Source organism: Chroicocephalus ridibundus, chromosome 2, assembly GCF_963924245.1.
Source record: "Chroicocephalus ridibundus chromosome 2, bChrRid1.1, whole genome shotgun sequence".
In the NCBI taxonomy this organism is placed as follows: Eukaryota; Metazoa; Chordata; class Aves; order Charadriiformes; family Laridae; genus Chroicocephalus; species Chroicocephalus ridibundus.
In genome coordinates this window covers 113709090-113731611 of record NC_086285.1, presented here as the reverse complement: position 1 = coordinate 113731611, position 22522 = coordinate 113709090, and the positions used below count along the sequence as shown (strand labels likewise).

The 22522-nt window shown below is 43.7% G+C and overlaps 1 protein-coding gene across 10 annotated transcripts in view; it reads left to right on the top strand.

The window, feature by feature from the left end:
• The window catches only part of MTCL1 (microtubule crosslinking factor 1), a 111751-nt gene that overhangs the window by 50574 nt on the left and 38655 nt on the right, over positions 1–22522 (top strand). For 4 of the 10 annotated variants that reach the window (XM_063326563.1, XM_063326560.1, XM_063326565.1 and 1 more), the window contains exons 4-7: positions 9411–9470; positions 11553–11630; positions 15436–16761; positions 17711–17866. In XM_063326563.1, coding sequence (XP_063182633.1) covers positions 9411–9470; positions 11553–11630; positions 15436–16761; positions 17711–17866 — 1620 coding nt within the window. The remainder of the gene's footprint in view (positions 1–9410; positions 9471–11552; positions 11631–15435; positions 16762–17710; positions 17867–22522) is intronic. The other 6 variants (XM_063326566.1, XM_063326562.1, XM_063326570.1 and 3 more) reach the window with 3 other exon arrangements.

Below are 22522 nucleotides of genomic sequence, written 5' to 3'. Positions count from 1 at the left end.
TTAATGTAATGTAAATGTGTCCCCTTTCTCTCTTCTGTTTTGGGAAAACAGATAAAACATTGTGCTTCATAAGCAAATCTGTATCCAAGCAAACTGCATCAGTTAGGCCCCAAATAAGGCGCATGTAGAGAGGGGTCAATACCAACAAAGGCAAAGCCGTGAATTCCTACTCTGGGTGGGTGCTGAGAGCTGTCAGCTCCCCAGAAATTAGCACCCCAAAGCACCGAGCTACTGCAGCAGGGAAGCTCAGGGTGGTCAACTCCTGCACGGAGGGACCGGAAAGCCTTCTGTCCTTCCCAGGAGCTACAGAGCAGACCAAGAAGTGCTACCTCACGCCACGCTTTCACCCATTTCCCTAGGAGCTGCTCTCAGAAGTCTAAGAGCATGAAGATACTCTCCCAGGTCTCCCTTCCCCACATAAGATCCAGTAATGCACAATATGCCTTTAATTTTGTACTTTCGTCCTCAGGGTGGGAGCATCCTCTGTATCCAGAGGCAGGGACCATAAGACCTGGCAAGGAGCTGAGGCAGCTCCTTTAGGCTTCAAACCAGCAGTAGCACAGCCCCTGCATACCTACAGTCACCCCAGCTCCCTGCAAGCAATGGGAATGTGTTCCCAAGCAGTCACAGCTCAGCACCAGGAGCAGACAAAATGGTTAAGGATAACCCAAATACCCGCCCAGGTCAGGGTATTCTCAGAAATATGCTTCACACTGGAATAATTTGCTGTTAATGTTCATGGCTGCCTTTATAATTTTTCTGCGCATTTTGAATTTTAGTATTTAAAGCACTGTGTTCCCACGTGGGCTTGTCATGCTCCTTTCCAAGTGCATCTCTGTGGAGCTATATCTATCACATAGAGTTTTTCATTTGGTATTTACAGGGTTGCTGCTGACACATTTTTATAGACTGATTTTACTAAGGAAATGCAGCCTGTGCAATTATATTCTCTCCTAACAACTTCTTTCCCTCCTGGCCATTTCTACCTGCAATTTGGCTCGTAGGTAGCCTAGCACTTTTCTCCCATGAGGGGTAACTCTTGCCCCACAGAATGTGTTGGGAGAGCGAGTGGATGTCACACTGCTGCTCCCGGAGCATCGTGTGCTACAGCTCACCAGCGGGCTGGCATGTTCACAGGAGCTGCGTCCCCTTCTCATCACCTGAGCCTGCCCTGGCCCGGGCTCCATTGTTTCTTAATTACAGGTGCTACACTCTGGCTTGAATTTCATTCTTATAATTGATGGCCTTGTTCATTGTAGCAGAACTAATTTTATTTGTGCTTGAACTGTGACTCCTATGGCTTGCTGAATATGGATGCTTTTCGGTTGACCCATCACCTGTTGATAAATGGTTGTGTATGTTGAACGACTTATAGGAAAGTGTGTCACAGATAGCAGCTATCTGGGGTTCAAAAATGTCACCAGCTACCGATGTGTGAATTTGCTGTGAATTTTGTTCTATTTTTATAAACCCCTTTTTCAGAGTGCAGTGTCCTTAAAATTGTGAAATAATAGACGGGCAACTGAGGATTACAAAGACTATCTGGGACATGTTCGTTGGTGATCATTGCATTTGGCCTTTAATCTCTCTGCTTCTTTAGAATTTCGTTTAATACTTTATAGAAACAGCAAGTTACTCTAATCCAGGAGAGATTGAATATGCTTGTACTTACAGTTCTCTGCTCAAGGAAAATTTTTCTTTCCATCCCCAATGCAAAAAACAATCCTGTGGCTGTTGATCTATTGGAGTGGAAAGCGGAGATGTTGTGCAGCTCTGGATATCTCTCTCTGCAAAAAGACTTCCAAAAGTATTCTTTTTTTTTTTTTTTTTTTAGATTCTGAGATTTGCACTTTACACCTATACCTTGAACACTACCGAGATTGCAGAGATGAGAGTTTTCTCCCTCTCCCAGTGCCATAAAATCGTAACCTCCTGACATAGTATCAGCTTGGAGCTTGGCTCAGTTCCCGTCCTTTCCTTTACCAGCACTGTCCAAATCATGTCTAACTCTGCTTCATTCCATTGCTGTCAAACTCTCCAGTTTGTTTCTCCAGTGTGCTGTCCTTATACTGGGACCACCAACTATGTAGCCCTGCTTGGTGGCAGAGAATGAGCGGGCAATTGGAGAGCAGGTATCTGTCTCTGTGCATATGCTGCCTTCTTAGTCGTCTTCTGAAAAAAAAAACCAAAACCCGAAAACATTTATGTCTGTAAGAGATCGCCTGTGCTACAGGAAATGCCAGGCTGGGTGTGCATTGATTGGTGGTAAATGCTCTCATATTGTCTTCCTTTGGGAATGTAAACTCCTAATCACAGAATCACAGAATGGCCGGGGCTGGAAGGGACCTCTGGAGATCATCTAGTCCAACCCCCCTGCCAGAGCAGGGTCACCTAGAGCAGGTTGCACAGGAAGGCGTCCAGGAGGGTTTTGAGTATCTCCAGAGACGGAGACTCCACCACCTCTCTGGGCAGCCTGTCCCTGTGCTCTGCCACCCTCAAAGGAAAGAAGTTCCTCCTCATGTTGAGATGGAACTTCTGATGTTCAAATTTGTGCCCATTACCTCTTGTCCTGTCACTGGGCACCACTTGAAAAAGACTGGCCCCATCCTCCTGACACCCACCCTTGAAGTATTTTTAAGCACTGATAGGATTCCCCCCTCAGCCTTCTCTTTTCCAGACGGAAAAGACCTAAGTCCCTCAGCCTTTCCTTATAATCCCCTCTCTGAACACTCTCTGGCCTGCAGTCCAATTCCGTAAAGCCAGCCCCGGCCGGCTGGTGACCACCAGCTCCCGACTGAAAGGCCTGTGACACGACGGCAGGACGTTTGCTGCAGTCGCTCAGAAAAGATGTGGGGTTTAAAGCATTTCTTTTCAGGGAGAAGGGGAGGGCAGTTCACCTCTGCTCTCAGGCAGTCTGCATTTGAGGGTGGGCGATGCCGAGCCGTGCGGTGGGGCCGGTGGCTGGCAGAGAGGGTATGGCGGGGGCTGTTTCCAAGGGTTTGCTTTCCCTAGCAGTTGTCTAGTTTGCCCAGGCTGCACACAAGTCATATAAAGTTGTTTTGTCTTCTCCGGGAGTTTTGCAACCCTTATTTTGTCCAGAGAGGCGGAGAAGAGAGACCCAACCGGCACCTCTGGGCCGGACACCGTTCCCCTCTCGTGTATCATTGCGTAGGGTTTTGTGGCCCGGGACGAGTGGTATTCCCGTTGGCAAGCTGTTTCAGGACAGGTCTGTTTCCCTGTGTACATAGTGCCCGGCACATTTTTTCACGGGCTGTCTGCTACGATATAACACTAACGAGGTAATTAGCGGGCTCAGGCGGTGTCAGCGCAGCACATACCGCTCGGATTAGGCCCGGCACTGGTGTAGCAGGAGGGGGGGAAGCAGCGCTGTCTGCAGCAACATACCTGGCTTCTTTCTGGTTTTCTTCACCTGAAATAGGACTCAAAAAAAAAAAAAAAAGGAAAGTCTGGCCTCAGTGTGTTATAATTTTCTCTATATATTGTGACACGTAATGTAATTTGGATGTTTTATGTCTTGACAAAATGGGACAGACGGGGCCTTTTAAAATACATTTTAATGAATTTAAGAAGTTATTAAGGGAAGTGTTTGGGCAGAAGCACTGCATAAGGCAGTGATACACCTGTTGGAGTTTAGGATCTCAGCAGTCTGTTGCAGGATTTCCTTTTTATATTAATAATAATTATTACATCACCGGGCTATAACTTTTTACCAATTATGACAGCAATTATCATATTAATAAGAGTTATCATAGTGGTCTCAAGTCCCCTTGTCAGCCTCCACGGACCAAATATTAAGTGAAATGGTGAATGCTGAGGTTGCCCAGCTATCTCCCATCCACCCGAGAGCTGCCGTCTCACCTTCCAGGGCTTCAGACAGCGGGTGCAACTCTGCTGCTTCCCAGCACGCTCCCAGACCCGTCACACCAAATTATTTGTAAACAGCAAGCCAGCTAATATCACAACAGTATCAGTCCGCATGGAAAGGGAACCGGGAAGCCGTGAAAGACAGCCGGTGCCGTGTGTTAGTAGTAAGAGGCAAAAGAAAGAGGCTCCTCCAAAGCCCCTATTCATAAGCTTAGCACAATAGAGTAATGCTGTGTTAGGGAAATTTAAGCTGGTGCTGAAAGCTAGTGTGCTGTGGTGCTTTTTTACTCAAGGGATGGCTTTTATCCTGAACTGTAATGCTTATGATATTTCAGACATGGCTTTCTTTGCTAGGTCATGTGAATGATGAATATCGCGGTATTTAGAGGTTTCTTGTAAATGAAATGCACATGGGAATGAATGCAGATATAGATCGCTTGCGTCAAACCCAGCTTTATCAGGCCTTGGTGAGATATCTTTTTCAAGGGCCCACAGCAGCTGAAAAGCAATTAGAATTTCATTGTATTTTCCAGTTCTATTAACCATCCTGTAGATATGTATGAGAGTCCACATGGAGAAGGCTGCCACCGTACTTTGACTGCACAGCCATTGTAATACAGAAGGATGAGATGGCAGCAAAGCAAAACTTCACTTGGATACTTGGAATTTAGAGACACTTCAGGCCTTAAGAAAGTGAATCGTAGAGGCATAGAATAGGAACAATGGAAAGCCACCCTATCCTACCATTAAAAAAAGGGATGTTGCTACAGAAATGAGAATTGCTTCCTTTTCACCGAATGGGCAGATAATGGTACCGGGAAGGCGATTTCAGAAAGCTGCAGCGTGGTGGCTGGAAGCTGCATACATATCCCTTTCCCATCCTACAGAAACAAGTCTGGGTCATGTTCTTTCAGGGGTGCATTTGTTAAAAGAGTTTATTCATTAGTGATCGGAGAGTGGCAGAGCTCTGCACAAGGGTTTGTCTTCATCTACCAGACTGGGCAAGTGGGGGTAGCTCTGAAGCAGTGAGATGAAGGGGGATCTTGCGCTCCCTCAATGTCATGGTCTGGCAAGTCCAAAGCTGCAAAAAATTGAGGGGGAAAATGCCTACAGTGGCCAGCGGAGCTGGATTTGTGTGGAGAGGATTTGCCAGAGAAGGTGTACAGAGAGATCCCCTGCTTTTTTCATCCTCTGCCACAATCTTCCTGTGCGGTCTTGCACAATGCCCGGAAAAACGGGTGCTAGTGATTAGCGACGCAGTTAACAAATGCTGATTTACATCGCTTGGGGATAAATCCACCTTCTGACCATCTGTTACAAGTGGATCTGGTTTTCTTCTGATTCACATTCATGCCAAGCAGAATTACCTTCATTTAAATCACTGGTGTTTCTTGGAGAGTAACTGCTATGAAGGAGTTGGTCCATTGGCAAGATCTCCCAATGAGTCACGTACTGTGGGGCAGAGATTATGACTCTCTAGATGTTTTGTTCATTCTTGAACATGAGGAGGCTCAACAGCTAGCAAAACTTTAGCTCCTATTATGAAATGCCAATGTGCCACTCTGAAGCTGTTAGCCTTGCAGATACCGGTAATCTGAAAGCAGTCTGCTTTGCCTACTAATGTATTTAGAGCATCTGGATTTGGTCACTTGTGCATTTATTACTTTTTTTTAAGTACTGTCAGATCTCTCACTGGCAGTAGTTCCTAATGAATGCAAATGAAAATTGTGATTATCCATTTCAAAGCAATTGGTAGCAAGCCATCGTTGTGCATGGAACATTATTTATACAGCTCAGAAGCCCCACTGATGCTTGTGCATAATTCCTCACACATCACAGTGATAGAAATTGCCTTCAGGGCCGGACTTTCCAAGCCAGCCTCTCTGTTTTTAAGTTGCAGACATTGTCGCTTCAATGGCTGACAACTTGATTTTGCAGGTTCAGTTTGATGTGCATATGATAGCAAGCCCACGCTTGCCTGCAGATGCCAGACTGCACCCAAAATGACATGCTCCTCTTAATAGCAGTGTATAAAGTGACAGGCTGGCAGCTTTTGGGGACTCCTGGTTCTCTCTTCTTATTTTCTAAGTCCTTCTCTACTGCCGCCTGTTTGCAGCTCTGTTCTCATCCTACTCAGCATTTGCCTCAGTATGAAAACTTGGGGCATATCATATGTTTACATGTATGATTGCTCTTAACTCAAACTTTATTTCCATGTCTTGCCTAACCTCTCATTCCAGTGCATTGACTCCTGCTTGCTGTTCCCCGCGTGGGCAGTCTCGCTCTTACTGCTCAGTTTGCAGGACTCTTCTTGGACCTGTTAAAAATGAAATTCACCAAAAGACACAAATTATTTCTTCCTGTCTGTGCTAGGATCCTAGGGGAAGTGAAAATAATTGTGTCTCTTCCTGCTGTTAATGCTGTAGTCGCTATATCCAATAATCTTTTGGGAAGTTTAACTTTTTAAACACCGGGTAATTTATTACCCCCATGTATTAGCTCTCCTTGGTAGCCGAGAAGTGTGGTGCCAATCAACCTGCAGTGAAACTGTGAGGGTAGAAAATGTCCGGTGAGAAACCTCTTTTTTAAGAGACTATGTTAACCAAAGGACTAATAAAATCTTGTTTAGCCATCACTGAAAGACTTTTTGGTAGACAGCCAACCCTGGTTGGTCTCTTGAGTATAAAAAGTAGTATAGAAATGTTCCTTCTAGCGTTAATTTGTATCAGCTTCTGATGCCGATCTCCTGTACAGCAAAGAGAAATGTTCCTTTATTGCACCATTTTACATTTTAAATCACTTAAGCTTGTAGCATGTTCCACCTACGTATTCTTGCAGCGGCACCCTCTGCCCTTAGTCCAAATGAAATACCAGCTGTATTCATTGGTGTTTCGTACGCTCCTGCAGCCTGGTCCCACGGTGGCAAAAATGGAGATGTTTCCTTGCTCTCACATAGGGGCTTAGGGCGTTTTGGTCAGGCAGTCCCTTGTTGCCATGCCTGTGTTTCTAGTCCTCCACTGATACGTGGGAGGGAGGTTTCTCCCTGTAATCCACTGGTACCCCTAGAGGTACATATCCCATTCTTTTTCTTACACCAAGGACAGACTCAGCCTAAGGTTGAGTCTCAGCGCTATGGAAATACAAGCAATCTCCCAGCCGAGCACTGATCAGAAGGTTGTTCTTTCGCAAACCAAAGAGGACAGTGTGAAAATGCTTAAAGGGAGGCCCCATCTAGGGCAATATGTTACAAACTTGTTAGTCTGGATCCGTTTTTTCAGTGAGTAGTGGAGCTCACAGCTATCAAAGGCAGACCACTACCCGCCTGCTTCTCAGCCTGTGATCCATGTCTCCTACCTAAATTTTAATTCCCGTCCCCTTATTTTCCAAGTATTATCCTGTACAACAGAGCAAAGGCTCTATTACTTTCTCTTGCGCACCATAGCCCATGTGTTAATATCCCCTAGCTTCTCGAATTGGATGTGTTGAAGTGTAATGTTTTGCCTATAGGTAAGAGCAAGACTTTTTTAGGACTTGACGCGAGGTTTTGCATTTCTAGCATGGTTGGTAGCTGTTTGCTACAATCATGCATTGAGGCCTCTACAGAAATTGGTAGACTCATCCCTGACTCTGAGGGCTTACAAATTAAAGGCAGGAACCAGACAACCTCCTGTTGCCCAAACTACTCTTGCTTGAAGTCATACGGAAAAGCAGTGAGTGTGAGGACCAGGCCTATGCCCCACATCTCTTCAACCATAGGGACCTGTCTTGCATGCCACGGCATGATGCTGCTGACTGGTGACTGCTTTCAGTTACATTATCTGTTTCCAGAATAGCACCACATACCAAAAAAAAAAGAGAAAACAGTAACTGTTTATCCTGGCTAAGCTTGTGTAACAGGTTTTCATGTGATGTTTTTAGCATTTAAAGTCTTTTTTCATTAAACTGTTTCAGTATCCAGAAAAAAAAACCAACATTTCTCTTACTCAGCTTCATTAGTTATAGGAAATCACTGGATTAAAGTAGAGAGCAGATTAGCAAAAATAAACTGTAGTATGTCTTGGGCATATGGTGCTGCGTATGAATGGGTTTTAACTACTTAACTGTGTATAACAAAGAGCAGAAGGAGAGATTTGTCATAGTGTGCAATAATTGTAATTTGCAGTAGCTGCATAGCTTAACAGTCAGAAACCACAAAGCCACGGAAAGCTTTCGGTTAGGATTTGCTTGGGGTGTGTGCGCCTGTCCCTGAGCTCACGTCGCCTTTTCTGCCAGCTGACTGCCGGGCACGAGACTGGACTTAACTAATTAACAGATTGCCTCTCCCTCCTTTCCCTTCCTCTTCGCTGGGCCCATGGTTTGCTGCGCTGGGTTAGTGTGTGTCACAGAGACTGGGATTTAGCCCGTCAGATGCAGGAGACAGTGCTGGTCCAAGCATGCTGCTCCATCGCATGGGCCAGAGGAGGGGCATGCCATGGGCAAGCCTGTGACAGCCCGGGCTTCCCCTCAGCTGGAAATTGTGCCTTGCAGCGCAAATACAAACAGAAGCAGTAAACAAAAGAGGCCGCAATGTCAGGGTGATTGCTGGGGAGCATCAGCCTTCAAGCTCTGGGTACAGACAACGCAATATGGCCCACTTTGAATTCAAATGACTCCGTTGTTTCTAGTTTCCCACCTTATTTCACCAATATCTATCATTCCCCTCTGATACTTCAGCCTACAAAGGTCAAATTTATGCCTTTTCTAAAGAGACCCACCTCACCAGCTTGAATTTGTTTCTGAGACACAAGTGAGTGCAAATACTGGTAATGTCCTGATGGTGCTCATCTCCCGCTTCTCAGGAAAACTATGCTTTTCCATTTTGGGTGCTGAGAGGTTTCTGAAAACCAAGCAGTGGTGGTGACATCATTTCCATGTCTTAAAAAAACCTGCTTATAAAGGGATATAAAGATTTGCAAAGCCAATCAAATCTAATTTACAAAGTAAATTCAGAAGTACCTGGGGAATTACCTGGTCTTTATCTGGGCTCCTCAGTACGTTTGCTAGCAAGGCTTAGCCAATAATGTTACGCCACATAGCTTAAACATGCATGTCCTTCCCTTTTTCTGGGGTTGCTTTCTTCTGAGGTTTCCACAATGTGTTTCACATCCACTGTGAGTAACATTCTTGGACTTAAGATTAATCCTGGATTAATCAAACATAAATCATTGCCCCATGCAAAAAGAAAGTTTTGCCAAAAATTGCGGTGGTCCAGAGGAGAATAAAAGAGATATATTTTTTTTTCTTCTGTGAACTTTTAACTAATTTTATTCCTATTTTTTTGTGTGGGAAGTTTTGTGCATTGAAAAATTCACTGACAAGGCCCTGATCATCTTGGTTTTTTAGTGTTTAATACAAAAAATTAAATCCCCAGCTGTCCAGGAGAATTTTCTTGCTTTTTCCTCTATTAGTTTTATGGCGGTGAGTTCTGCCAAATTTGCAGGCTTTCTGTTTAGCTTATCAATAACTCAGCATTGCTTCTATTGCAGAGTTCCCTGAAGAGAAGAGGCAGCAGAGAAATGCACAAAGAAAAAAAGTCATTTACCCAGGTATGGTTTTCAAGAACATGCAATTTTGAGCAAAAGCACATGATAAAACTCCAAATTTCTTTTTACGGGTGTTGACAGAGCGATCAGGCACATTAACTAGAGTGCAATTAAGCTTTAATCTACTGAGACCTCCCAGAGATAATGTAGAAGCAATTTAGGACACAAGCGTGATCTCTAAACCAGGCAGTTTCTTGGGCTCGTGGTGGTTGTATCGATAGATTCAGGCTGCAGGTTTTCTACAAGAAGAGAAAAATCACCTTGCCTCACAAAGTAATTGGATCGCAGCTTAGGGACTAACTAAATTTATACACGATGCCAAAGCTTTTGTGCTAATGAGCATCTTGGCAGGGGATGTGGTTGACACCTCGCGAGCTCTCATGTGGCAGCCCCGGGTTTGATCACTCCCTGGTGTTGGGGGGAGCAGAACATGAACTTGTGCTCCCCCAGGCTGAGATACAGCACGGAGCCTGAGCTACCCACTCAGTCTCCCTTTGGACACCAGTTTTATTGAAATCCTGTAGGCTGATCCTTCTCAGGGAAGCGGTCTGCCCAGTTTCCTCTGCTTTTTGTGCTGACTGCAGGAGTGAAAGCTTTTCCCAGCAGCCGCACCGTTACTGTTTATAGCCAGAGAGACGGGGATAGTATTTCACCTCACTGTGAAAGGAGCCAAGAGCGACATCGTGCCTTCGTTAGAGAAAGGTTGCACCTCCCCTGCTGTCCCCTCAGCAGGCTCAGTGTATGCAACCGAGACCCTACGGGTTTTTTTTGAGTCGATGGAGTCTTAAAATCCATTGTTTTGTAATAATAACCATAATCCATCATTGCATCATGTTGCACTTGAGTGGGTAGGGTGGCCAGCTGAGTGGTTAGGGTGGGCAGACCGGGGGCTTGTGGTGGCTGCGGGCTGCAGCCTGTTTTCCCAAGGCACAGCAGACCGAGCATCCCTGTTGAGCTGATACAAGCATGGCTTAATCAGACCTTAAAATGGGGCACTGGGCTTTCTGCCTGCAGTGCCTGCTGTGGAGAATTATTTAAGTCGTCAGTTAGGTCAGAGAGTTTGTTTTTCTGCAAGTCTGTAAAATACATGGATAAAATATATATGCCCACACACATGCAAATCACAGATGAAGCTATGTGAAGGCAGGGTTTTGTCCACCGGGGTTTGTGGGTGGCACTGTCCTTCCTTTCCTCATTCCTGGAAATACAGAGCAGTGCAGAGGGAACGAATTCCTTGTGTTTGCTTCCTCCACCCAAATCCAGGCATTAACAGCAGCTGTAGTTTGCCTTGGAAAGCCTTAAAAAAGACTTTACAAAATTATCCAAGTAACCCTAGGTCAGCTCTGCTCCACTCGCAACGTGGGGAAGTGATCCCGGAAACAACGCAGGGGGAAAAAAAAACCACTTTTACGCTCTACACACACATTGTAACTCATGTAAGCAAAGGATTTGGGCTTGAAAATGAAAACCGCTGCGACAGCACTGTGCAAGGTGGCCGTTCAGTTTTCTTCGGTAATTCTTTAGGGTAGGAAAGACTGAGAAACAATCTTATATATTGACATGGCCCAGCCTATAGGTTCATGTCCTAGCTATCTCCCAACTTCAGGGTGTTACCCGGAGCTGCCTCTGAACCCGGGTGTCCCTTCAGAAGTATGTGATGGTTGAGACCAGAGAGCACCACAGCAAGTGCCTGACCTGGTCAAACAGCCACCAGGTCCTGGGGCTTGGCCCAAAGGGGTTAGTACAGACATAGCCCAGGAGGTTCAAAACACTGCCCTTCAGGGACAGCCACCCTAAATACCTAAAATAAGTTCAAATAACCGTTAACACATTTTGTGAAAAGGAACCACGAGCTTAGATTCTGTGTGTCCACATGCCTACAGATATGTATAGCATATGGGAAGACCGTTTTTTTTACTTACTGGGAGCTCATACTGAAAATTAGCTGGAATATCGCTCCCACCGCAGGGCACACAGAGTAAATAATACCTGTGAAACTGATTGTCTCGAAGTCGTGTAAAAGCAGAATTCATAGGAGCGCTTACCCGCCTCTAGCAGTATTGAAGAAAAAAAGTTTTTATTCAGCAGAATTGCAAAACGGAGCTTCTTGGAAAATACCAGGCACCAGGCAAAACACAAAGAAAAGTGGTTCTCCAGCGCAAGGTAGGAGTGCTGGCACTCAGCCAGATGCTTGGGTGCTGGTCGTACTGCCCTGTCGTCAGACTTGCAACCCCCAAACCGCTTACCCATCTTCTGCCTGGCTGTTCCCTTGAGCCGGTGGTGGTGGTGGTGGTGGTGGTAGAGAACACAGCGTTGGTCTCTATCTTTGTGTCTTCTTGCCAGAAAAGAAATATCATATTTGGGAATTTTTGATCAGCGCTTCATTCTCCTCACATCATTTACATTCCATAATGAATTTAAGTTCATTTCTTTCCTTTAAGTTTCATTTCTTTATCTCCATGTTCCACACTTGTCTAAATTAAACTGCAGACTCTGTAGGGAGGGATCTGGGTTTTTTCTTTCTGCTTTTTTTTTCTGTTAACACCCCTCTGAAGTGCCATGTGGAGCTGTGATGCTATTGCATGCGAATAGTCACTATCAGTAATCATTAATTCCCATTTATCATTAATGATCTCTTAAAGTCCGTGACTAGCGCCAAGAGAGAACATTTTTGTGTTGTTGTTCCCTCTTTTCTTTCTGTTCAGTCTGCCCTATGTACACATTTTAGGAAAGAGCCCCCATACTGGATGTGAAGTACAGTCAGGCTGTGCCATAGCCCAGCTTTTATCCCCTGGGATTCAAGTCTCTTGTTCCTCCAAAACAGTGGAAAGACTGTATTGCTTTTTCATATTTTTTCCCCCCTCTTTCTTTTATTTGTGATTTAACTAATAATGAACAATTCTTAATTTTGGTGATATGGCCTCTCCTTAGTTTGCCTTCTATGTCAAAACTCTGCTTGCCTGCGTGGGTGTTTCACCCTCTTGCTGTTTTCTACTCGGTTTCAACTGATCAAGAAATCACTGATATTTCTGTACACAAAGTTTCAGAGGGACAGGTGCATGAAGGTTGGAGTCCTACCCTTCTGGCATGCTCAGATCTGGCTGATAAATCTCTCCTGACTATTCTTTTTCTTTGGAAAAAAGCCGTCCGGGGTATGGGATTTTCAGTAGTCATGTTCCCTGGCAGAGAAGCAGGGAAGATCTAGAGCTTTCTCACCTTTCCAGATGGGATCCATATTTAGTAGGCGAGATTAACGTCCATCAGCTCTGTTGTTTTGTATGGGGTTTGTGTTTGTTTAACAAAAAAAAAATAATCATCTTGTTTGTTTCAGCTCTTGCGAGAAACAGAACTTACAAATGTGATCCTTTTTTTTTTTCATAGACAAAACCTAGCAATAAAGTAATGCCGTTATAAGATGTTAACGGCGGTTTTGTCCTGCTGTATGTAATAACGCGCTGACTCCACAGATGCATTGAGTCATGCAGTGATGCTGAGCAAAAACACTGGGGCCCTGACCCCAAACCCATCGAAGCCCTTCCCTTTTCTTCAAAGGGTTCAAAATGCTGAGTGCGTTGTCCCAAGTGCCAGTTATTTATATTGCTTGAAACGCCCCCTCTGACCCCGGGGAGGAGCTGGTCCCTAGGGCTCCCAGCCAGGGAAGAGGGATGTGGGCAGCCCGACCCTTCCCCACCGCATCGGTCCAGCTGCCTGTGGCCAGGGAGGTGCCAGGCACCAGCTAGTGCCGCTGATGGCCGGGCTCTTGCAGCCAAAGGCAGACAAGAAGCACGGGGAAGAATGCTGCTTTACAAAGACAGAATAAGGAAAATGTCAGATATGATTATTTCCAAGCTATTAACGGCTAAATGAATAAACTGGAGTAATCACCCCACCTGTGAGCTCAGACGCGCGGCAGTGGTCTGGGTGTAACCTTCCTTGTGATCTTTGTATTTCCCTAAAAGCAAAGTCTACAGCTGCGGGGATAAACTGATTCTCGATGAGAGGAAAAACAGAGGTAATGTATTGGGCAGCCCTGACCAAACGTGATGCTTTAATCATACAGCCTTACCCAGCCAGAGCAACCAAAAGTCAGAGTGACTCCAGTGGAGGCTGCATGGAGTTTTGCCAGGTTTAAATCTGATACTTAATTTGCAGTTTTGAGTTACAAAGAGAAAAGCAATTTGCAAATACACGTGTGAAAAAGAGGTGCGTGTGTATGTGAGGAGATGACAGAGGGGAAAGCAAGCCGATCTTCTCAAGGCTCTGCTGCTGATCAGTTCTATGCACCCTGGCTCTATTCATAGGAAACTCACATTTCTGGTGCCAGAAACACAATGACCAGAGTTTTAGTCAGTTAACTGATCAACTGATTGCAGTTGTGTTTGACTCATGGTTATCACTGAAAATCACTTATTAACAGAAACTTTGGCTATTGTTTACCTCTATCATGTTATTAACATTTAAGATAACTTTTTTACTATTTAGTATTTTAAAGTTCCAACCTGCGCCAAGCAGAATCAGTAAGAAAGCTGTCTGAGTTCAGAATTATACAACCAATTACTTTTGTGGCTGTTTAGGTGTTAATAGCTGAAATTAAGACATAATTAGTATATATCTAAATAGAATGGGGCGAAATTAATCTAGGTAACATAAAGGACACCATTACCAATGTGCAAGGATGTGTGCTTTAGAAATTAAATCATTTCCTCAGATTGCTGAGCCATAATTAGTTTTGTAAATCTTTTTATTTTTTTAATAACCTAATCTGGGTGAACAATTACAGTCAGTCATGTTTTCTTCTGGATTTAGTTGCCATTGTAAGGAATTATAACAAAATGGTGCTTGCGAGAGATAACAGTGCTCCGGAGACTGAAATGAAGTTTCCATAGATAATTGCACATATGTCCACATGGCCTACCAACAATGATGAAATCTGCTGTCTCAAGAGATCATCTTTCAAAGCCTGCCTTCCATTATACTGCTAATGCTGATAAATGTGTCTCTTACGAGGCCAAGTGCCTGTATCTCCATGACAATTCACGAAAGTGATTCATGCAAAGAAATTGTTCATCGGCTTAGAATTTACTTAACCTTGTCTCTTATTTCAGCACAACACACACTGGAGTTTTCATTTGAGTTGAGATGCAGTGCTTTAAAATGCCCAACACACACAAAAAAATCAAACTCTCATTAAATACCCTGCTGCTTCCTGAAAAACAGGTTTTCACATGGGATGGATTTGGATGTAACTACGGTTTAATGAATTTTTCTTTCCTTTTTCACAAGTTTTCACCAGTCTCCCTTGTGAACAGTTGTCCTTACCAGAAACCGTGATCACAATCTGGTCCATCCTAATAATAACAGCAGCAGAGACAACAGTAGTGCTTTCTATTCAGAAAGCGAGTTAGGCACCCCGGCTAGTTCACAGCCCTCTGAGATACGGTAATTAAAATCTTCACTTTGCAAGGCAACCGTGCATTTTAGCACACTTTTTTCTGCTTTCTAGCTGAAGAAACCTGAGATTTGGGATTACGATGAACAAATTCATCTGAGTAGTCTTTGTTTCACAATGCTGAAAGGGAGCAAATGTATCATTAAACCTAAATGGAACAGAAAGTGCCAACAAATCATGGCACCTTTTCATTTGAGTCATTCTTATTTTCCACAAAATTTGCTCAGTATTTGAGAAAAACTAAGCATTGTGCTGGCACTCTTGCATCGCTGAACACTTGCACTGGCACACTGTTTTGTATTTTTTCCCCCCCTCTAACTCTGGTCAAGCTGCTTTACCAATTTAACCAGGACCAAGCCGTGAAATGTGTCAACTGTGTGGTTTGCGCAGCTCTGTCTGTGTATTGTCTGCATACCTAACATACAGCTCAGAGGGTGGGCAGGTGGAGATTTTGGAAGGTGAGCAACTGATTGTGCTTCTAATATAATCTTGGGGGGGGGGTGCGATTATTCTCGGCAGGAGGACAGTGCTGATTTGAAGTGCCAGCTGCAGTTTGCCAAAGAGGAGGCAGCACTGATGCGTAAGAAGATGGCCAAACTGGGGAAGGAGAAGGATGAACTGGAGCAGGAGCTCCAGAAGTACAAGTCCATCTATGGAGATGTGGACAGTCCCCTGCCTACAGGGGAGGCAGGGGGCCCACCCAGCACCAGGGAAGCCGAGCTGAAGCTTCGTTTGAAGCTGGTGGAAGAGGAAGCGAACATTCTGGGCAGAAAAATAGTGGAACTGGAGGTGGAGAACAGGGGGATTAAAGCTGAGATGGAGGATATGAGGTGCCAGTATGAAAAAGAGTGTCTCAGCAGGGACCACATTTCAAGCATTCCTACCTCGCCCTACGGCGACTCCGTGGAGTCGGCCACGGAGCTGCGCCGGCACTTGCAGTTTGTGGAAGAGGAAGCAGAACTGCTGAGGCGTTCAATCTCCGAAATCGAGGATCACAACAAGCAGCTAACGAATGAGCTGAACAAATTCAAGTTTGAGCCAGGCCAGGAGCCAGGCTGGTTGGATGACGCGGCATCCAAGTGTGGCGGCACCTTGCAAGAGGAGCTGAAGTCAGCCAGGTGTCAAATCAACGAGCTGAGCGGGAAAGTGATGAAGCTCCAGTATGAGAACAGGGTCCTGATGTCTAATGTCCAGCGTTACGATCTTGCCTCTCACCTGGGCCTGCGCACTTCCAGCCCAAGGGACAGCGATGCTGACAGTGATGCTGGGAAGAAGGAGAGTGACAGCGAAGAGGGTCGCCCACCTCAGCCGAAGAGAGAGGGGCCCATTGGGGGCGAGAGTGACTCTGAAGAAGTTTATGAGAAGACGTCAGGTTTTGGGAGCGGGAAGCCGTCAGAAGTCAGTGACCTGTGCTCCACTGAGCTCATGAGAGTGAAAGAGGACACCGAGTCTTTAATTAACATCAAACGTGAGGCTGAGCGGCTTGAAAGGACTGTGGACCGCCTCATCACTGATACGGACAGCTTGATTTATGACGCAAAGGTGCATGTAACCAGCAGCCCATCCACTGAGCAGGATTTCAAAAGTGGTGAGGAAATGGGAGAAGATAAGCACCAACCAGAGCTTCTGGACACCATCAACTCCAGGATGAAAGCTTTCCGGAAGGAGCTGCAGACCTTCCTAGAGAAGGTCGATCACATTGGGGAGGGTCTTAAGGAGCAGATGGAGGACCTCTCCCCTCTTCCCCATCTCACAGAGTCTTCCAGTTTTCTATCCACAATGACATCCATGTCTCGAGACTCCCCCATTGGTAACCTGGGGAAGGAGTTGATCACCGATTTCCAGGTAGGCCAGCCCTTTGTTTGCCTTCTTTCTGTTTATTGTTTCTTTTTCTTGCTGCCATCGCTACCCTAGAGCTAATTTTCCTCACAGCTGCTTTGTTATGATTTCAGACCCGCAATGTATTAAAGTGTGTAATGTTAAACAAACACTTTATAGGTTATTTTCTTTTGTTTGTTTGCACAACTCCTTTGATTCAGAGGCGGTTCCTCGTGGCAAAAAGGCTAATCCACTGGTACTATAGAGATCTGTCTTCTTTTTGTCTGTAACAGCAGTGTTTCCCTGTGAAAGAGGAGATTAATTAAAGAAAAATAAAATTCTGATGAATGTAAATTAGCAGCCTTGCTAAGAAATGTGAGGAGGTCTGTATTATGCTCTCTTGTAAAAGGGTCAGGCGTGTTCTCAAAAGCCTTGACAAAAGAACCCAACCAAACGCAGTTTTCTAAGTGATGTGTTTTGAAAAGCCTGCTTACAGCTCACTCCCCTAACCGAGCAGCGAGTGAGAAGCTCTGTAGCCAGCGAAGGACTGCCTTGCCTAAAGCGTTGCCCATGGGCGCATGTCTAAACTGCCACAACTGCCACACTGGATATGGCTTTTCTGCACAGCACAAGTAAGGAAGGAAGAGCCTTGTGTCCCGTATCCTTCATGACTTGTATGCTTGCTGTTGGTTTGACTCATGCATCCTCATTGCATGCGCCTCATAACCAGTGTTTGCGTTCTTTTTTCCTCTCTTTCTCTTTTTTGCTTTTCAGATGTTTCAGCCCATCATTTTGCTCATCCTCATTTTGGTTTTGTTCTCTTCACTTTCTTATGCCACTGTATTTAAGTTGGTTTTTCTGTTCACGCTTTTCTTTGTCTTGTAGTTTTTCAGTCGTCTACCTTACCCATTTTTATTTTCTTTATTCCCTCCTGTCCTTTTGTTTTTTCGTTATAAACCGCCCATGCACCTAACAGTCCAAACTGAGGGATCAGATGGAGTGGCAGCTCAAACAAGATCGTGGAGAGGAGCGAGAGATTCACCACCAGCGAGCCACCACCGACCCACACCGCAGAGCTGATGGAGACATTAAACTCTACAGGCCAGGAGACAAGGGCTGTTTCAGTCTAGAGGTCAGCAAAGCAGCCCATCTTACTCACTGCCTCCTGCTGCCTTAGCCAGGAGATGAGTAACAGAAGCAAGGGGTTGGGGGAGTAAATTGAACCAAACACAGCACCCCTGTTGTGAAATTTGTGGTTGACCGCTTTTCCCCCTTGCAGTTTCAGAGAAGCAAATTGGTCCTGACTTTGGACTCATCACCCTGCTCCCAGTAGCTTTGCTGAGTGGGAAAGTATGGCTCAGGGACCCACTGCAATTGAGTATAGTAATGAAAGATCTCTGGAAGTGGTTGTAATCCATGATGTGAGATCATGCTTCCAGGTTGACCTTGTTGGATATTTTAAATCTGGAAAGTCTACAGATAGAAACTGCTTTGCGTTTTGCCTGGCAGTAGTCTGCACAGGAGAGGGTTTGATGCTGGTGTGCATGATGATTCTCAATAGGGAACACAGCACCCTGCAGCTTCCAGAAAAAAACAAACTTATTTTTAGCAGAATTCTCCATTGTTTGGGTTGTTGAGTACTTTTCCATTCGTCAAAAACATCAATCAGTTTTTATTTAAATCTTCATCCATGCAGAGGCCATATCAGCCTCAGTAAACATCTCCTTAGCTGCTTTCTCATGAACATAGGTTGTCCGGACACTACAACTGGTCCTGAAGAAAACAATTTCTAATCTGTCTCTTAAAAGGCAAGCTTGGAGCATTGAAAAACTTTTCTGCTGGCCACAGGGAAGCCAAATCCACCTTGAAACTGTGGTCGCTTGATTAGCTTCCAGTGAGGGATGAGTTTTAATATGCTTTTAATTCTAAAGACACACGCAGAGGCCTTATTATATCTGAAACCCTTAGTTAAGTCTGGGAAATGGAGAATGCTGGCCGGGACAGCTGGGTTTGTGAGTAAGCAATCACAAGCACTAGAAAGCAGGGGAAGAAAGATAAAGCTTCAGGGCATCTGGTAGCCATCGGCACAATGCTGTATTGAGTATCAAAGAGAGAGTGGGCCTTCACCTTAACACAGGTAATTCTTTGCCGAGTTTGTTTTGTTTGTTTTAAACTATCCTGACACTGCAGAGTTTTGGTAGTATTAGAATAATGAATTTGTTCGGCAGCTTCTCTTCCAACTTTTCACTTTTACCAGTGTTAATAAACTTCAGGAAGGATATCTGATAAACCCAGGACACCGTAAGTCTCTCACTGAAAGGTAAAGTCTTTCTTCCTCAGCTGTGAATGGATGATGAGGTAGAGAAACCTTGCCATTGAGTATGGATCCTTTTGCAATTGTATTGGTCAATAGTTATGGTAGATTAGGTCAGAAAATGACTGCAGCAAATGTTTACAATTTTTCTGTTTAAATTCTGTCATCTTTATTAATTCCCTTACCTTAGATCGGCCTTGTTATTATATTGTCTCTTGGGTATGTGAGTCCTCTTAAGATTAGGGATTTGGGTAATTTTGGCACAACATCTTTTGTAACTCTCCCAGGATGGGATGGTGTGTAAACTGTGTACAGCAAACTGTGTTTAAACAGAGGATGGATGGTTTTCACACCAACACTTGACAAGGAACAAGCCAGTAATTGTAATCAAAGGTAGAGAATATCCAGCTGAGGTCTAGATGTGCTAAAAGATGAGCAGGGCTGAGGCTCAAATGGCCCAACCTGAGAAAATGTTGAAGAATAAGGTGTTTGTTACAGTCAAGTTTACTTAAGCAACAAAGAATATTACACTGCTTTACACTGAAACTTTTCAGTGGGTGGACAAGCCAATTGAAATCTTTTAATCTGTAATAGTCAGACCCAAGTGAAGCAGAAGATTCCTCCAAATAATTTTGTATGGTATAATTTTTAGTCTTTTCTTTTTAATTTCATACACTGCACTAGCAAAAACTACACCTTTTTTGTGACAGATGAACGAGCAGAAAAAATACTATTCAAATACCAAAGGGTTTTTTTTTTAATAACTCAGAAATTTCACATGGAGACTCAAACTTTTTAATGCCCACAGCAGAGATGGCTGCATGGAAGCCGTTACCTGCTTCAACTTATGAAGTGAAAATATACACCGTTATCAGTGGTTAACATTGATTGATGATCTTCTTACTGGGTATGGACTTCCAGCATAAGAAGAACACATTGCACTTCAGTGAGGCAAATGTTTTATTTTTAAGCAAGCAAACCCATTTTTCTAAATTCAGTTTTTCCAAGCTGAATTTTAAATGAAAATTTTCCCAAGCGATGCTGAACAGCTTCCATTTAGCCATTTCTCCTATTTTTAAATATGAACATCGTGGGAGCCTAATTGTTTGATTAAATACAATAAATGCAGACTGACTTGTGCTTGAAACTACCCTGTAGCCTAACTGTAAACATCTGCCTTTGTTTGGGCTTTGCACTGCAGTTATTAGTGCAACAGTATTATTAGAATGTATTTGCATGTTAAAGAGGTGGGTTAGAGTCACAGTCCAAGGGAAATTATATCTTGAAATTGCCTTAAGAGCAGGGCTTTGTTTTCTTGCTGAAACAAGCCATTCAGCTGCTGTTGCGGGAGGTTGGAGCCCATTGAGGTGGATGTTCGATCCATTATTCATGATTTTAGCAGAGCTGGGTTATGGTGGGAGGGGGAAATCATTCTTTACCATCCAAAGAAAAAGCGAGTGAAAAAGTGAGAATTGCCCTGACTAAAAGACAGGGAGGAACTAAAAAAGGTAACACAATGCTTCATGGAGAAAACGCCTGGTACAAATCAAAGGATTACTATGGCAACAAACGGAAACCAGTGGGAAAAATGGTAAATAATTTTTCATGTGGTGAGTTTTACCCTTTTTACCAATGGAATATCCATAAACCAAGGGCAGCTTCCTTAAGCAGTCTCCTCTTGTTTATTCGGAAACAAGAAGATATTCTGGAGAAGAAAAAATTCACTCTTTCAAATGACCAAATCCAGTTTGTTGCAATATTTGATACCTAATGCTTTAAAATGGAGCTGTATCTCGTAGCTCTGATTGTTCTTTCAAAAGGTATCAGTTCTGCCCTTACCTGAGTAAGTATATACCACCAAAGGCAGAAACACTCATCTTTGCATTTCGGATTTGGTTAGTTTTTATTTTCATACGTGGCTTTTAAACACTTACACATTTGTTTCTGTGTAGAAAGATGCCACAAAATCTCTGACACTCACAGGTTATGGAAAAAGAATCACCGAAGTGAACTAACTTAAAAGGAACAAGTTATCACCAGAGAATTAAAATAAAAGCAGATAGGCTAGAGAAAGTGAGAGCATGTCTTAAAAAGCAAGTTTTCACAAGGTCTAGTAATAAGTAGGAAGAGCTCCCACTGAGGAATAATTTCTTCTAGGCCATTCTTAATCTGTTTAATTATTTTTCTTACTTACAATGCCCGTAAGAAATACAAAACATCTCTATTAATGTAAAGTAATAGCTGGGTTAAGTGTGGACCAACCAGATACAGTGATGTGCAAGTTAGGTAAGTCACTTTGAATCAAATCTGCTGAATGGATCCATTTTGGACATACAAGGAGAATTTCGGTCTATATTTTGAACGTTCTATTTTTAGCTGGTTTTGGTGTGTCTGTGCTCCTTCTGTGCAATTTTCATAATCCCACATGAGAGTTTTTAAGCCGGATGGCATTTGCAGCAGCTCCCATCCATGTGCTGAAAATTTGCACATCCTTTTCTGTTGCCCTGATTTAAGATTTCATTTTCCCAGGAAGGAAACAGTGAATGTTTTATACATTGTGACTTTTCTTTCTTCTGAAAAAAACCCAACAATTGTGGACCACATAGAAAGTTATATCTCCTAGTGTCCACTGTTCCTCCAATGCGAAGTTGTGGGAAGAAGAAAGACAAACTGACACTGACAGTATTCCTTCCCACCAAGATTAGGGGCAGCAAGAATAATTTACTTTGATGAATTGTAGTCTTTCTTGCTATGCAAGATTCTATAAGGGTTGACAATATAATGGCTTAAAAGAGCCTTTATGATGTAAATCTGGATATCCCAGTCCTAACTGAACTCGGTGAGACTTTGTATACTATCCATACAATGAGATGGATTTTTAAAAACTTGGAGCAGTTTTCTGTGTTTTCCCAAAATCAGAGACTCTCAGTATAAGCACAGACGAATAACCACACAACTGCCTTTTGTAGCCTAGCAAGTGGAATATACATCATTTATTTTTAAGGGGGAGAAGTGGACATCTTCAGAAGCAGCCTCCAATAATTCAGTCAGATGTGTATTCCATGTAAAAAGTAATACAAAAGACACTGGATGTTCCTCTGTGGTCTGGTTGATTGTATGCACGCAACGGTCAGCTGTCACATGTGGAAAAAGTAGCACGTTTTAGACTGCATGGACAAATGTAATGTCCAAATATCAAAGCATTATAGCATAGCATTAAGTGAGCAGCATAAAATGTTCATCTTTTGGCTTCCTTGGAACTGCACACAAATTCTGGAGAACATCTTTCTACCCTGCCTCCTCAGGCCTTATTTTATTCCATCCCTCCTGGAAAAAAAAAAAAAAAAGGCTGAAAAGAAAGTCTCCATGAAATCTGATGTTCACAGTTGTTGCATATAAACCGATTAAATTTGCAGGCAAATTGAGATTGCAATTAGCTATGGTAAAATGGAGAAAACTGAGAAGTAAAACCCA